General features: G+C 40.1%; 1 protein-coding gene across 3 annotated transcripts in view; it reads left to right on the top strand.

Moving 5' to 3' along the window:
* plagl2 (pleiomorphic adenoma gene-like 2) overlaps nt 1–12,286 on the top strand; it is a 52,147-nt gene extending 39,861 nt beyond the window's left edge. The window contains exons 2-4 of one of the 3 annotated variants that reach the window (XM_085259791.1): nt 1,466–1,588; nt 1,782–2,179; nt 3,034–12,286. In XM_085259791.1, coding sequence (XP_085115917.1) covers nt 1,845–2,179; nt 3,034–4,522 — 1,824 coding nt within the window. In that variant the 5' untranslated portion in view covers nt 1,466–1,588; nt 1,782–1,844 and the 3' untranslated portion in view covers nt 4,523–12,286. Of the gene's footprint in view, nt 1–1,465; nt 1,589–1,679; nt 2,180–3,033 lie in introns of all 3 variants that reach the window. The other 2 variants (XM_085259790.1, XM_085259789.1) reach the window with 2 other exon arrangements.
* The last annotated feature ends 3,081 nt before the right edge of the window (nt 12,287–15,367 follow it).

Below are 15,367 nucleotides of genomic sequence, written 5' to 3'. Positions count from 1 at the left end.
CACAGTCTGTGCTTTTTTAAGGTCTGGGCTCTGGAGAGGCTAAACCATGACCAATAGTGTTCCATTGTATGTTTTTCTACTTTTTGTCTATTGTCTAGTAAAAAAGTGCCTAAACAATTTCAAATTGGTTAAATGCTCAGTTGTCTGTTCTGTGATGATATAGCACTGGTTCATTACGGGTTGGGTTAGGTGCTATTTCTGTGCTTGAGTGATTCATGGTTTTGTCGCTTTATAAAAATGATCCGCTGATAAGTTGTCTGTTCTATGAACAGTCAGGTAAGGACTTGACTATAAATGAATGATAAAGGAGCCAAAGAAAAACTTTGAAAGATTTGATTTGTTGCAATAGTTTTGTCCAGTTTAAGGTGGAAAGAACATGTTTTTTTAACAGTTCAGTTAACATCAAAAGTATTTGTGCCAAAATAAATTTGTGAAAGCCTTTTTGTGTCATGTGTTTAGCGCATATCGGTGCATGTCAAATTCTCATAAAAGCAAATGTTAACATGCTCAAAGTAAATTCCAGCATATTAGCTTCATTAGCTCATCAATGCAGATACCGGTACATTTGGAGTTCTGCATGCATGTACAGACCTCTGTGCATCTTTGCACAGAGGTCTGTACATGCAGACCACACTCAGATACACTCTCTGTTCACATGACTGAAGCACAGAGCATGCCTGGCATTGAGATCAGTATTGGGAATGCTCAACCTTGGACTTGGCTGGTATGCTAGCTTGCACAGGTTGATCACAGAGGCCACTGAGGGTAAACAAGGGAATGCAAAGATGAGCGTGAGTAAAAAAAAGTTCATACGGTCTCTCGGAAACACAAGTTCATGGACACCAGGATTTTGGTGCTGGTTTTCATTAGGATTGACTTCATAGTTCATGGTCATTCATCATCATTGTCATTATCAGGGTGACAGGTAGTGCAGGTTTTCAGTTGCTGTAAACACAAGCCACCCCCAGACGCTTTACCACCCATACCAGTGCTCTCTTTCTTTACCCCAGTGCTGCTTCAGTGTTGTGTGCTTTCCAAAAGCTTACGAGAGCTTTAAGTACACACATGTACAAGTGCACGCACAAAGCTGGCTTTGTGCCCTGATCTGTCATCTGCAGACACACATAATGAGGAATGAAGCTATGTAATTGCATTTGGCCTTCACTAATGGGTGCACAAACAAAGGTCCTGTGGCTGTAACAGGAATCATCATTTACAAAACAGCTTTTCTGCTGATCAGTCTTATCATTCAGCTCCCCCTAGTGAGCTCAGAGGAAGCTTGCTTTCAAAGTGGAGTTTGCAAATTACATTATGACTCAAGTCAAAGCTGTTGACTAGTGAGCTGAGTAATGTTTCAAGTTCAGCTTGACTGGGTGGTGTTTGGTTTGTTATGTGACTATGATACTGCATTGACTGTCTTATTTATTAATTTCTCTTTTTTTTTTTTTTGCTTTCTCTTCCACAGCACAGTAAAGATGCGAAGCAGTATTTCCCACTCACCACCAACCATAGCTGTTGGGACTGGGTGAGCACCAGAGTGAAGGAGAGGAGCATCTAAAGAAGAGGCAAGAAAGATTTTCACTAACAGGTAAAATGAGGGTTTATAAGAAGTGTGTGCAGTGTTTCCACAAGCTTCGAGGCAGCTGGTTTCAAAGCTTGTATGTTCTGTCTCACCCCAGATTTTGGTTTACCTCGATGTTTCCTGTGGCTCATTGGCTCTTTCTGTGATCAGATCTGTGTTGTCTTCTTTTTCAACAACCCCTGACCTGCAACTTCCCAAGTTGAGCCTGGGAGGCAGGGGAGCTACAAGTGAATTTTCATGGCAGCGGCACTCTAGGGCTGCCATGGCAGCTGCTGCCGCCGATGCCTCACACCGTATTACCGCACTGACGCCGGAGGAAGAGGGACGACGGACTGCTGCCAAGCTGTTTGGGAGCGCCGCCCCACTGCCCCTGACAGAAAGAGAGAGAGAGCGAGACAGGGAGAAAGAGAGAAAGAGGGAGGAAGGAGGAGAAGAGGTGGGGAGAGCAAGTGGGAACGAGTGTTTGGTGTGTGGGGCTCTGTTCACCTCACCAGAGAAGCTCCGGCTCCACGCCTTGAGTCACACAGGAGAGAAACCCTTCCACTGCTCACATCCACACTGTCCCAAGGCCTTCAGCTCCAAATACAAACTCTTCAGGTACAGAGCCTTGATTTACATAGTTCAGTTTACATCCTTTTGAATACAGTGCAACACATTCAATTCAATTCAATTCAATCTTTATTGGCAGACTTCATGTCCATAAAAACAAGACAAGAAACAAGAAACACATACACAACTCCCCCCCCCCCCACCCCCCACCCCCCACAACACAAGGTATAAACCATTAAATATATATATGTATATAAATAAGTATATAAAGCATTTGTAAACATGTCTGTTTCATTTAGGTATTTGAGTAAATGTACCAAGTTTGGTACATAGATATGTAGATCTGGACATGCCCCTTGCTCTTAGACAGATACAGACACTTTCCACTTATCTGGTGATCAGAGTTCTGACTAAAGGTTAGGGTGGTTTTCAGAAGATATAACATTCCAAACCCAAAATAAGCTTACACTAGCCTAATTTCATAGCAGGACAGTCAAAAAATCATAATGTCACCTTGAAAGATTGACATGATCTCCATATATATAAAATACCGCAAACCTGTTGTACCTGTTGCTTAGTTTTGGCACATTTGCACATTTCACAAGCCCAGCCTCAGCATCTTTATATATCTATGTGAGCTTTATAAGGTGGTGAACTTGTTTCCAGCCTCACGTGGCCAGAAATTCATTTTTAAGTGACTAAATTCACCACCGTGTCAGTGTGTCTGGTGTATCAGAGCAACTGGTTCCAAAACCCATTCTGGTCCTGCCTGGAAGCCACTGTGACTCGTGTATGTATTTGTAGTTACAAAGGATTTGACTGAAAGAATGCATGCTTCACTAACAAACATGACAGTCAGACGTGTAATTTCCCCTTCCATTCACAATCTCTACTTTTCACAGGCATATGGCCACACACTCTCCGCAGAAGACCCACCAGTGCTCATTCTGTGAGAAAATGTTCCACCGCAAAGACCACCTGAAGAACCACCTGCAGACCCATGACCCCAACAAAGAGGCCTTCAAGTGTGAGGAATGTGGGAAGCACTACAACACCAAGCTGGGATACAAGCGCCATGTGGCCATGCACTCCGCCACGGCGGGGGATCTCACCTGTAAAGTGTGCATGCAGAGTTACGAGAGCACACCTGTTCTCCTGGAGCACCTTAAGAGCCACTCTGGGAAGTCCTCAGCCGGTACTAAGGAGAAAAAACACCCATGTGACCACTGTGACCGGCGTTTCTACACACGGAAGGATGTGAGAAGACATATGGTGGTCCACACAGGCCGAAAGGACTTCCTATGCCAGTACTGTGCCCAGCGTTTTGGCAGGAAGGACCATCTGACGCGCCATGTGAAGAAGAGCCACTCGCAGGAGCTGCTGAAGATTAAGACAGAGCCTCCCGATATGCTAGGTCTCTTAGCTACGGGCTCTCCGCCCTGCTCAGTGAAGGAGGAGCTCAGCCCCATGATGTGCGGCATGGGGCCCAACAAAGACCCCATGATGGGTAAACCGTTCCCTAGTGGGGCACCTTTTCCAATGGGCATGTACAACCCCCACCATCTCCAGGCCATGTCAAATTCTGGGGTGGGTCACCCACACCCATCTCTGATGCCAAGCTCCTTGTCTGCCGCTATGGGCATGGGTTGTCATATGGAATCTCCTGCATCTCTTCACCCACACTCCCATCATCATCACCATCACCACCACCATCACCATCACCACCATTCCCCTCCACTGCCCCCCCACCATCAACCTCCGGCTCCCCAGCAGCAGCACCAGCCCCAGCCAGCGCCCAAGTACCAGCTGGGATCTACCTCATACCTGCTGGACAAGCCCTTGAAAGTGGAGATGGAGAGCTTCCTCATGGATCTGCAGAGTGGCTTGCCAGGCCCAGTTCCCTCTGCAGAGCCCCACGCTGCTGCTTCACCCCCCAAGGATGGACTGGAGCCCGCCACGGGCCTGGCGGATGAGCTCTGCGGGGATCCCCTTCTGTCTAAGAGCCCTGCAGTGATCGCTGAGTCTCTGTGTGCTGCTAACATGGACTTCTCCCACCTGCTGGGTTTCCTGCCCATCAACCTGCCTCCCTACAGTGCCCCCATGAGCACTGGAGGGCTAGTCATGGGTTACACCTCATCTGCGACCTCCTCAACTTCCTCTTCTTCCTCTTCATCGTCTCTGCACACTGCTGAGCCCCATGCTGCAGCAGTTGCAGCGGCAGCAGCCGCTGCTGTCGCCACAGCACCTCTTACCTCTTTGCAACCGCAACCTCAGGAGCAGCAGAGCTCCAGCGGGAGTCTGGGTCTTGGATCTCTGCACCCCCTCCCACCAGTGTTCAGCTCCAGCCTTAGCACCACCACATTGCCTCGCTTCCACCAGGCCTTCCAGTGAGAGTGCCGGCACCTTGCGTCTTGCCCAGCAGGAACGGCCTTCGCACCAGCCTCAGCTCAGCACAGATGTTTCGGGCTAATCAGAAAGTTGGAAAATTAAAATGAAAGAACATTTAGAAGCCTTAAATGAAAGTGCGCACAAAAGCTTTTGATTGAGCCTTAAAAGGAATTTAAACCCCTTTAAGCAAAAAGGAAAAAGTTGAAGCAGCTTTTATTTTGGGCTTTTTTTCCCTTATCCTGTAGTTATACCATGTATTAACCCTTGTTTTTTTGGGTTTTTTTCTTCATTTTTTCCATTTTCATTAATTTTTATCCCCCCTTTTTATCACCCCTTTTTAGTGTTATAGAAGGCAGAATCAGTGGGCCAAAAGGCATGGTACTGCATACTTTCTAAAGTAATACTATAAAAAAAAAATCAAAGATAACTTTTAGATTATCTGTTTTGTTGTGACCCAGAAAAAATATAGTTTGAAGTGGATATTTTGTTTTACTTATTTTTCTTTACCAAATGTAAGAACATGGTAGAATGCGTCTCATCTTGAGTTTTTGAAACACCCGTGCTTATATATATTATAGCTTCAACTGTCAGGACTGATATGGAGAGAAGAGAGACCCCTGAAAGGAAAACGCATAAACTTTATGTTCTGTTCAGAGATGGCTTACACAGAACCATAAAAGTGACCTGGCCTCTATAATAAAAAAGAAAAAAAGTGCTCTTCCAACATAAAAAACAACAAAAAAACTAAATAGAAAAACCCCACAAAAAATCCATAACAAAACGAAAAAAATAACAAACTGATGTGCTCTTAGAGTCAGCTCAGTTAAAAACAGACTCTAATCATAGATAAGAGATCTGTTGGCTGCCAAACACACATTTTTAAAGAAAAGCTAAGAAAGAGAAAGAAATGTGTGACACATGTTGGCTTCATTTTTTTTTATGTGTTTCTCAAGAGAAGCACTTTTTTTTTTCTTAGCAGAAGGCACTTCACCTTTTGTCTCCTCCCTCCTTGTGACTAGAGGTTTTCACTGAGACAGAGAGCTCCTCGCTAGACTAGAGGAGGGCCGTCTTTCACTTATCTTCCTTTACAAGTTTCCCTGATAGTGATATAGTTGTTTGCAGCTTTTCCTAGCTGTGCCGCATATCTCTGAAAAATATCTCTATTTTCTGAATATACTGCAACCACATCTTTAGGCGGTCTTTTAAAAAGATGCATCATCTTGGTAATGATGAACCCTGACATATGTGAATGACAAAAAAAAGAGCAAAAGAGTTACAGTGACAGATGAGGAAAAATGTGTTGAAGAATGTTATTGCAGTGTACGAAATATCTCAAAAATTATTATAATGGCTTTTATCTCAGTAAGGTGTATTTTTGGTAGACGTATTACAACTAAATGATGATGTTTTTGATGTCTGGCAAGTTTACATGTGTGTGTATCTTACAGTTTTGATCAAACAAATGGATGAAGTATTAGCCTTTTCCCTTAAGCTTTCTCTGTCATATCCAGTCTTTACCTTTACATGTACTTGAGTTAGTTTAGAGGAATCAAAACTATGGATGGGAAATATATATAGAACGCTGTTAGTAATTTAGTAACAACCTAGGATTTGAACAATTTAGGGATGCTGATATTGAAGACCTATGAAGCTACGTGTATATAGTAGAATATATACTCACCGGCAACTCAAATTACATACACCTTGCTGGCATTGGGTTGGACCCCCCTTTGTCTTCAGAACTGCCTTAATTCGTTGCACAGACGCCGCCAGGTACTGGAAACATTTCTCAGAGATTTTTGGCATAACATTGTTGTAAACTTGCTGCAGATTGGTTGGCTGCACATCCACGAACCTCCCATTCCAAAACATCCCAAAGGTGCTTTGTGACATGACACATTATCCTGGTGAAAGCAGCCTTTGGAAGATGGACTTGTTAAGAGATGCTCTTCTGCATACCTTGATTGTAACAAGTGGAAGAATTCACCTTTCTTCCCCATTCTGATGCTTGGTTTGATAGACTGTTTTGACCATGCCTATGTGCCTGAATGCACAAGTTTCTGATTGGCTGATTAGATATTTGTGTTAACAAGCAGATGTATCTGAGAAACTAGCCGGTGAGTGTGTATCTCACTGTATACATACATTTATAATGGGGTGTAACAACTCTGTGACCAAGACCAAAATTGCAATACAAATATCAGTATTGCATCTTGGCTCAGTCTTCCCATGCTGTGATACCCATGAGGAGCTGTTAATGCCTAGTTAAAGCAATGCATAGTTACAGTAACAAAAGCTGTAATGTTTTAAAGGTTGTTTAGAATAATAGAATGAAATCTTTGTTCATGATCCAATCATGATAAAGTTAATAGGCCTGTGTTAAAAAATGTTTTCTTTTTGTTTTTCATCCCCTGAAAAAAGGAACTGAGGCCAAAAAACTGACGTTTGAACTAATCTGTGGTCTCAAAGAATTGTTACACCCCTAGCAAAACTGCTCTGCTGTGATAAAATCTTCAGTCCAAGATCAGTTATCTTGAATGTCTTGAAGTTCCAACCATTCATTACTAGTCCTTAAAAACCCAAAACCCAAAGGTCACCTAAACCTTAAAGTCATATAGGTGCTCATTATCTTTCCATTTAATTTAACCTGTAGTCATTCCCTTTAATGTAATTATTGTGCCTTGATGGGTCATGCTAACTCTGCACTCTGTCCCTCTTTTGTAAAGATTCTAGAAATGGTGAGAATTTGGGAAAAAGTTTTTGCACACTTGTAGCCTAAAAAAAATCCCTCTGAGGTCTAAGTTGACCCCAAACCTAACCCCTAACACTAACCCTAACCAGAGACAAAGAAAAATACTTTTAAAAAAAGTTAGTGGCTTTTGATGTATGTCAGTTAGAATCAACAGAATTAAAAGTTGCATTTTCTGATAGCACTGAGTCATCAGCATTTATTGTTTAGTCCTAGGAGGGGTGACTTACACATGTGCAGTAATTAAGCACATCTATCATCCGTACTTACCTCATACGTCACACAGCCACAGGAACACTAGTGTTATTGACATTTGAACAACAACCATAAACTGGGAGTCAGTCAGAGTGGCCTGTTGCTAGCTAAACTTTTACAAAGACCGAAAATCACATTACACAATCAGAAAAACAATTTAAAAAAATGTCTAATTTAATGATGCAAAGTTATATTTTGTACTTTCCATTGTAGCAAGAGGCAGAAGTTCGTTGCTAACATGACCCATACAGCAATAACGACCACATCAATAGGAAATACAGGTTTAGATCAATTGGGATTATTCTTAATCTTCTCATCGGTGACGATGCCCAACCTTAATACTGAACCCTAACACTATATTTTGGTGAATCTTTTTTTTTTCTTCAAAAAATGTAAATAGTCTTTGATGTGTTTCAGTTAGCATGATTATTTCTTTCTCCTCTTGATTTGCAAGACTTGGCAGAACATTTTCTTTTAAATGTTAGATTTCCTTTAGCATAGGGTTAGGGTTAGGGTTAGTGTCGTCACCGGTAACAACCTCATAAGGTTAAATGGTCTTTCTGTGGCCTGACCAACACTGACAAATATGCATGTTCATATCTTTGCTAGTTCATTTTATTGGTGAATCTCATTTCAGCGAAAGCGCACCTGGTAACTCTGCCTTTTTAGCAGTCACTGTGCTACATGGGAACCCAAACACACAGAAAAAAAAGGAAAAAAACATAGCACATAAAAAATGGAAAGTCAAACACATATTGCTGCTTTTAGCTACGGTTGCAGATGGATGACAACTGTAGACCACTAGAACATTTCATTTTTTTTCTATCTGCAAGATGGACAGCCAGCTGAAAACGTGCACGAAACAAACCGACAAAGTGTTCATCGGCCCCAGTACCACTCCCTCTGTACTCCTTCCTTTCCTCCTCCTCTTTCAGCTGCTTCGTAGAGTCAAAGGAAAAGGGTCTGAAAATATAGTGATCTATCTGGAGGAAGGCAGTCACCGAACCTCTGTGCTTTGACATTCAAAGCAAGAGGGCGGACACGTGTTTGACTGCAGGACTCGAGGTATCGCTTATGCTCATATATTTGTTTTGTTTTTTGTCATTTGATATATTATTTTCTGTTTGTATAAAACAGGACCTCGAAAAAAAAACAACACAACACATCACCTCATTTTTATGTTTTTGTTTTTTTTGTTTTACCAAAACCTCGGGAGAAGAAACTATGTTTTTGCACAATTGCTTGTTGAAGAATGCTACAAGTGCTTTTCGTTTAATACTGTAGGATATAAAAGCCTGACAATGAGCAGCTGATGGACCCTGTTATTTACACAGGTGGAGGGGTTCAAGGTCCAGCGACTTTACTGCCTTTGGGTGGAAACACATTGGTCAGGCGTTAAAGTTGCGTACATTATTGCTTCAACCTCTTTAGACTTTTGCTCTTCTCTGTGCACCTTGGTAAGTAGGTAAAATTGTGCCAGAAACCTCTACTCTGTAGTTTCCATTTACACAGGTTAACCCTGACCCCTCCTTTCAGAAGGTATAAGAAGCTGAAAAATTTGGAATCACTGCAATGTGTAGAAAAGCGTCCCCGCACAGTCTGACTGTTTAACTTCATCCCTAAAAATTGTCTTTGTATAATCCAAATTTCAAACTAAATTGGAGCAGGTTTTACACTTAATTAGAATCCCATTGGAAAGTCATTTTTTGATAATGATGATGATGGCTCTTGCAAAATGATCAGACGTCTGATCTTAAATTCATTAGCTGTCAGCATCTTTCTTAGAATTTATCATATTAAAGAAAAGGTAAAACTGGTCTTTATTATGATCTCTAAAAAGGTGGTTTTATAAGAACCCTTTTGGGTTAAGCCAAACTTGTAGCAATCAAATTGAGCATTTATATATTTTTGTAACAAATAGTCATTTAGTCTTGAAAAAGCTTTTGGCATGCTTTTAGTTTGTCCTCCCTGGGTTTCTGTGAGCTAATCTGAATTCTAGCACTTTCAACCTTTTAAAAAAAAGAGTATTTTTTTCTTTAAGATTTTCAGCTTATGTGTTCATATGTTTTTAATTTTGTATTGATCCTGTATATGTATGTGCCATTAGTTTGATGTGTAGACTTTATCAACTTGTGTATTTCTCTTTTCCAAAAGGATAACAGTATTTTTGATATACCTTTCACTAATATCCTTCTACATAAAAGACCTCTGCCCTTTTTACTTTTTTGTTCGTTTTGGGTTACCAGCTTTGCCTTCTCTCACGTGATTTTTAATCAAACTCTACAGCCAAGTGTTTGAAGACAACAACCACAAACCAACCACAGCCTGCCACTGAAAGCCTGTTGTAAGAGACCTGCCATTTTTCGACCATGTAACCAAACAAAAGTAAAGTCCAGAGCGACCCCACAACATAGATTTTAAAGCTTACCATTGTGGTCACAGGACTGATTGTCTCTGCCAAAAGGAACAACTTTGTGAGCAGCAGTGAAGTTGACTCTCAAAAATGGATTTAAATTAATGTTACTAAACTCAGTTTCAAGCACCTGAAAAGAATAATTGTTTCTTTTTAGATATTTTAAGCAAACTGGACATGTGATGAGGGCTTACTTGTAGCTGTTAAAATTCAGATTTCATGCCTATCTTACCACATGATTTGTACGGAAGCTCATTTGTGCCAAGAAGTGAACCAATAATTAAAATAATTCTAATAATAATACAGGCAGTTAGTCAAGTGAAAATAAGATATTATACTAAGTGTGATAAAGTGAGATAGCTATTAAAATCATTCCATCATCATTCCACACAGGAATGTTACAAAGTTCCAGGATCTGGTCTGTAACAGACCTACACATTCAGCAGGACAAGCTGCAGATACAAATATGATTTAACATCCATAAATATGTGTAGAGAACTTGTGTGTGAATAATCACATATTTAACTGTTTTTCAGTGTCACTTACGTTTAGTGATAGTAGGATGGGGTTTAGTGATGGTACATTTGTGGGTAATGTGCAAACAGGACTTGAAAATGGCTAAAGACAGAGCATAGCCTAACAGACCTACCTATCCATGGTTTCCATTTTTGTACTGGTTTCCAAAGTAGATCTGTATGTTGGTCATTTCATCTTGATTTAAAATGATCAGGCTGCTCATAGAGTTTTCAAAATATTTTGAACAATGTCATGTTGACTAAAAACGTGAATTTTCAACTGAAACAGTCTTGTACAGCATATGTACTGAGCCATGTTTTTAGGTCGTATTTGTTTGCATTTTGCTGTGTACTGCCAATAGTCACTGATCTGAACAAAACTCAAACTGTGTTAATTATATGTTCCGCTTCATGCTCTAGTCTATTGTAGATGTACATATTACTATACATCGGCGTAATTTTGTGCTGATCTCTGTCATGATCTCTGTCTAAATAAATAAATGCATCTGGGTAAATTCCCAGATGGTTAAACATGCAACTATTTTGCTGGTAATACCTGAAATGAGTAAAGAAAATCAACAGCCTATCAACAGCAAGGTAATTCACAATTTTATTGGGGGGGCTATATTGGTTGGGTCTGATTATTGGGGGGGTCATAACCCCCCTGGAAATTACGCCCCTGTTACTATAAGATCCCATAGTACTATGGACAATGAGATCTTTAACTTCAAATTATATGAAAGATTACGAAATAAGATCTCTCCTTTTTTTCAGTGCAATACATTTCTCTACTTTTAAGTATTTTGACATGCTAATAATTGGTTACTTAAATGCAATTGTAAATGGAAATTTAATCTTAGTAATTTAAAAAAAGCACAAAAATAATACATCTGCTAAAATAAGTTTTGTTTCAGGCTCTATGAACTCTGTCCTGCTTGATCATCATTTGTCATTATTTACATAAAGTGAAAAGTATAAAAGTTTTGACTAACGTTTCCTAATTTAGACTGTAATAACACAACTACAAGGGGATTTTTAATTAAAACAATATTACATAATTTCAATTTACAATTGTTTTTTTTGGCAGAAATGAGCTTCTGTAATTTGAGCTGATGTCCATATCATATCAATCCTATTCTGAAACAATTGCAGTGTTGTTCTGCTACTCTTCTTGGTTGTAGCTCCATTACCTCGACCTGCACCTACTAGGGATGCACTTATTCTCATCTTTTCTTCTTAACTAGTAGGTGCAGCACACACACATTTTAAGGGAATTTATATATCAGTTTAAATCTGAGAAAACTGATTAGATTTTTAATGAGGCTCTCTCTTTGTTGCCCTCTCTTTTGTTTCGCTGTTAATGAGAAACTGGGTACTGTCTGATGCAGGCAACATCCACAAGTAGTTTTATATATTTCTAGCTTAACGGAAGTCTTGCATTCCAACCTCTTTGTGTATCTTGTTTAGTGACATAGCCCATTTTATTTTTATCACTTGCTATTACAGCCACCTCTGAAATAACCAAGATTTTTTTTAAAAAAAGAAGAAGGTTAAAATAGAGTTTTTGCATCCACGTACACTATATTATATAGCATCAACTACAGGGAGAGTTCTATTAATGATGTGCTTTGGATAAGACAGACAATGCGAGGTCTTGCTTTTTTTTTGTTACATATCTCACATGCAATCAGTTGCTGCAATGTTAAAGTGACAGATTTGTATATTGGTTGATCCAAAGAGATGATGAACACAACAACAGAACTATTGACTTATTGTACAGTACAGTCTATCTTTGAGTTGTCATGTGTTATGTTGAAATGATTAAAAGAAAAACCAGTGGTTTCATAGCCTCTTGGCATTCTTTTTTTTTCATCTGCAAAACACTAAACCACACTAAAACATGTCAAAATGATTCACATAAGATATTATCATAAGATCTCAGTACCTTTTGAGAATCTGGGCTCTTTAGCAGTGTAGGAAATTTTTTTTTAGTATATCAACTTAAATCAGCGGTGTCCAACTCCAGGCCTTGAGGGCTGGTGGCCTTCAGGTTTTAGATGTGTCCTTGATCCAACACAGCTGATTTAAAGGCTAAATTACCTCCTCAACATGTCTTGAGGTTCTTCAGAGGCCTGGTAATGAACTAATCATGTGATTCAGGTGTGTTGACCCAGGGTGATATCTGAAACCTGTAGGACGCCGGCCCTTGAGGCCTGGAGTTGGACACCCCTGACTTAGATGTTTTAAGGTGATTATGGGACTTTCTTGAGAAGAGAGGATTTTGATCGTTCTCCTATGATGGACAACACAATCTAACATTCAGAAAACAGAATAAGTTGTTAAATCATTTTTTAAAAGTCATTTCCATTTAGGATATTTTTTCCTGAACTCTGTATTCTTGCGATTATTGTTTATTTTCTCTCGGCAGGAATAAGAATGCTTTACCGCTTGACCCGATCTACGCGATATATTCAAATCTGAAACATATTTATTTCTTTATATCATATTTCTGTTTTCAACATACATTAAGATTTTTTTTTACTCTGTATCAGACTGAAAGATAAGTAATATTGCACATCATTAGTAGCAGAAATTTTAAACAGATTTGAGAGCAGAGAAGTAGTGTAGAGAAACAGTTTTCCTGTTTCGTAATATGATGTGCATGGAGTGGAACAGGGAGAACCTGGCTGGATAGGCTTTATTAGCCATGCCGATGCTGTTTCTTGTAATGAGAAATGGGTTGAGGTTTGACCACAGTTAGGGTGTTGTTTATTTATTTTTATCACGAGAGAATACCAAATTACGAACATGAGTACGAAGATGTGATGATTATTGACAGTAAATTACAAATTTCTCTTATTTATGCAAATTTATATTTTTTTAAGTAAGAAACTTACTGCTTTGCTCAAAATAGCTTAAAACAGTATCTCAGAGTATTTCCTTTCTATATGACTTGCTGCGTGTTCCACAGTGAGTCGAAACCTCGTACAGTACCAGAGTCTGGATTATGTCTTAGAGAGCTATACAAGTGCGCCTGCATGCATAACTGAGTGTCAAGACCATCCTAATTATAGTACCAAGGAGCTAACCTATACTTACATCAACTGAACTGACTCTAACACATGTACTCACGGGCTGCCAACTGTGCCATAATTCAGGAATAGAAACTCTTCTGGTTTCATAGAAGGGTTTGTAAATAGGATTTGAGACACCACAGCATAAACTTTGTCATGTGACCACAGGTTTCCACACAGTGAACAATTATGGAAGGACAAATCAGGAATTAACAACTTAAAAGCCATACACAGCAGACATCTCACAAAAAATTAGGCCAATAGTGTGAAACAGTGCTGCTCTATTGGTGGGGAAAACCAAGAGCTGGAAGATGAACACTTTGTAGTTGAAACAGTGCACTGATAGAAATGTTTTACAAAGGACATAGTGAAATAAGTAGTGGGAAAAAGCGAAGGGAAAACTACAGAAATAACAATAATCATATACATATAAGAATTAAAAAGGTAAATGCTTAAGGAAGCAAAATGACACTGGAAATTTTCTTAAATTTAAAAAATGAATGCATGCATTTATTGACCACTGTGCTTGGTGCATTTGAATTTCCTCGCTCTCTCTGATTGGTAGATCCTTAAGATGTTTTGTTTTTGCTTTGTTTTTTTCTAAGAATAATGGCTCGATGTGATTATATGATCCAGGCTGAAATAGAAAACCCACAAATTTTTAGCCCTTCTAAATCAATCTATTCATCCCTGATTGTGTTTTTGAAGATGGAGTGTTGAAACGTAGATATTTTTATCGATAGCTACTCCGGACAGCCTCTTTCTCACACAGGCAGACAGACAACGGTCCTAGACACTGAAAGTCATGTATTGCAGTTTACATGACTATCATTAGACTGGGGGACTTTTGTTCATATGCACTGCTCAAAAACAAATCAAAAAAAGAGCAGTGGTGTGACATAGCAGGTTAGCCCATTTGACTGAAATGTGCTTGTTTGCATGAATGACAGCATCAGCGCACGCTTATAATGAGATGATAATGTCGTGGGGGATCCCCTCCCTAATCTGGAACCAAGTACTACCGAGGTCCTGGACAGTCTAAGATGCAACCTGGTGGTGTTGGATTTTTCTTGGATTTAGGTCAAGCGAGCACAGTTAGTGGTATCAATTGCATCATCCTCCAGGAAGTGCCCGCATACTCTCACCACATGAGCTGGGCATTGCTTTGCACTCAGACGAACCCAGAACCCCCTGCGCCAGAGGAGGGTCTGGCAATAAGTCCAAGGATTTCATCCTGATAGCTAATGGCAGTCAGGGTGCTGTTGCCTAGCCTGTAGAGGTTCCCCTGTCACGTCTGTCATATGCGCTCAGGCTGAAGGTACTCTAATATATGAAAAACATAGGGCTTTACATAGCCAATTCTCATTTTCTGTGGCAAGTGCCAGTATTGGGCTAAAGTGCCACAAGGCCTCAGCCCTTTAGCCCTCAGTGAGCACAGGGCTCATTAGACAACGTTGGACCCTTAGGACAGCTTCATGACAAAGTCTGTTTATGATTGTTTAGTCACAGACAGTGACACCAGTGACCTCCTGGAGGTCATGTTGTAGGACTTTGGCAGTGCTCCCTTTCTCCACTGCACAAAGGAGCAGAGCGGAGCAGTCCTGCAGATGGATTAAGGACTTCTTTGGCCTTGTTTCAACTGCCTGGTACTCATTTTGTGTGGCATAAACTCTGGGTGTTAGTTTTATGGAAATTAGTTTTAATTGATCATTTTGCTGGTTTTTGCCCTAGACTGTACATTAAAGATTGATATTGCCCACTGATTTCTGGACACTGCATTTTCATTGCTACCGTTTACCAGAGTGCTAAGTGAACAATAGGTAATGCAAGCTAACTTAGTTA

The sequence above is a fragment of the Mchenga conophoros genome, linkage group LG20 (genome assembly GCF_057382185.1).
Source record: "Mchenga conophoros isolate Kocher_MC1m ecotype Shallow Benthic linkage group LG20, M_conophoros_male_GT1.1, whole genome shotgun sequence".
In the NCBI taxonomy this organism is placed as follows: domain Eukaryota; kingdom Metazoa; phylum Chordata; class Actinopteri; order Cichliformes; family Cichlidae; genus Mchenga; species Mchenga conophoros.
Note: the sequence above shows the minus strand (reverse complement) of the source record. Positions and strands in the feature narration are given on the sequence as shown.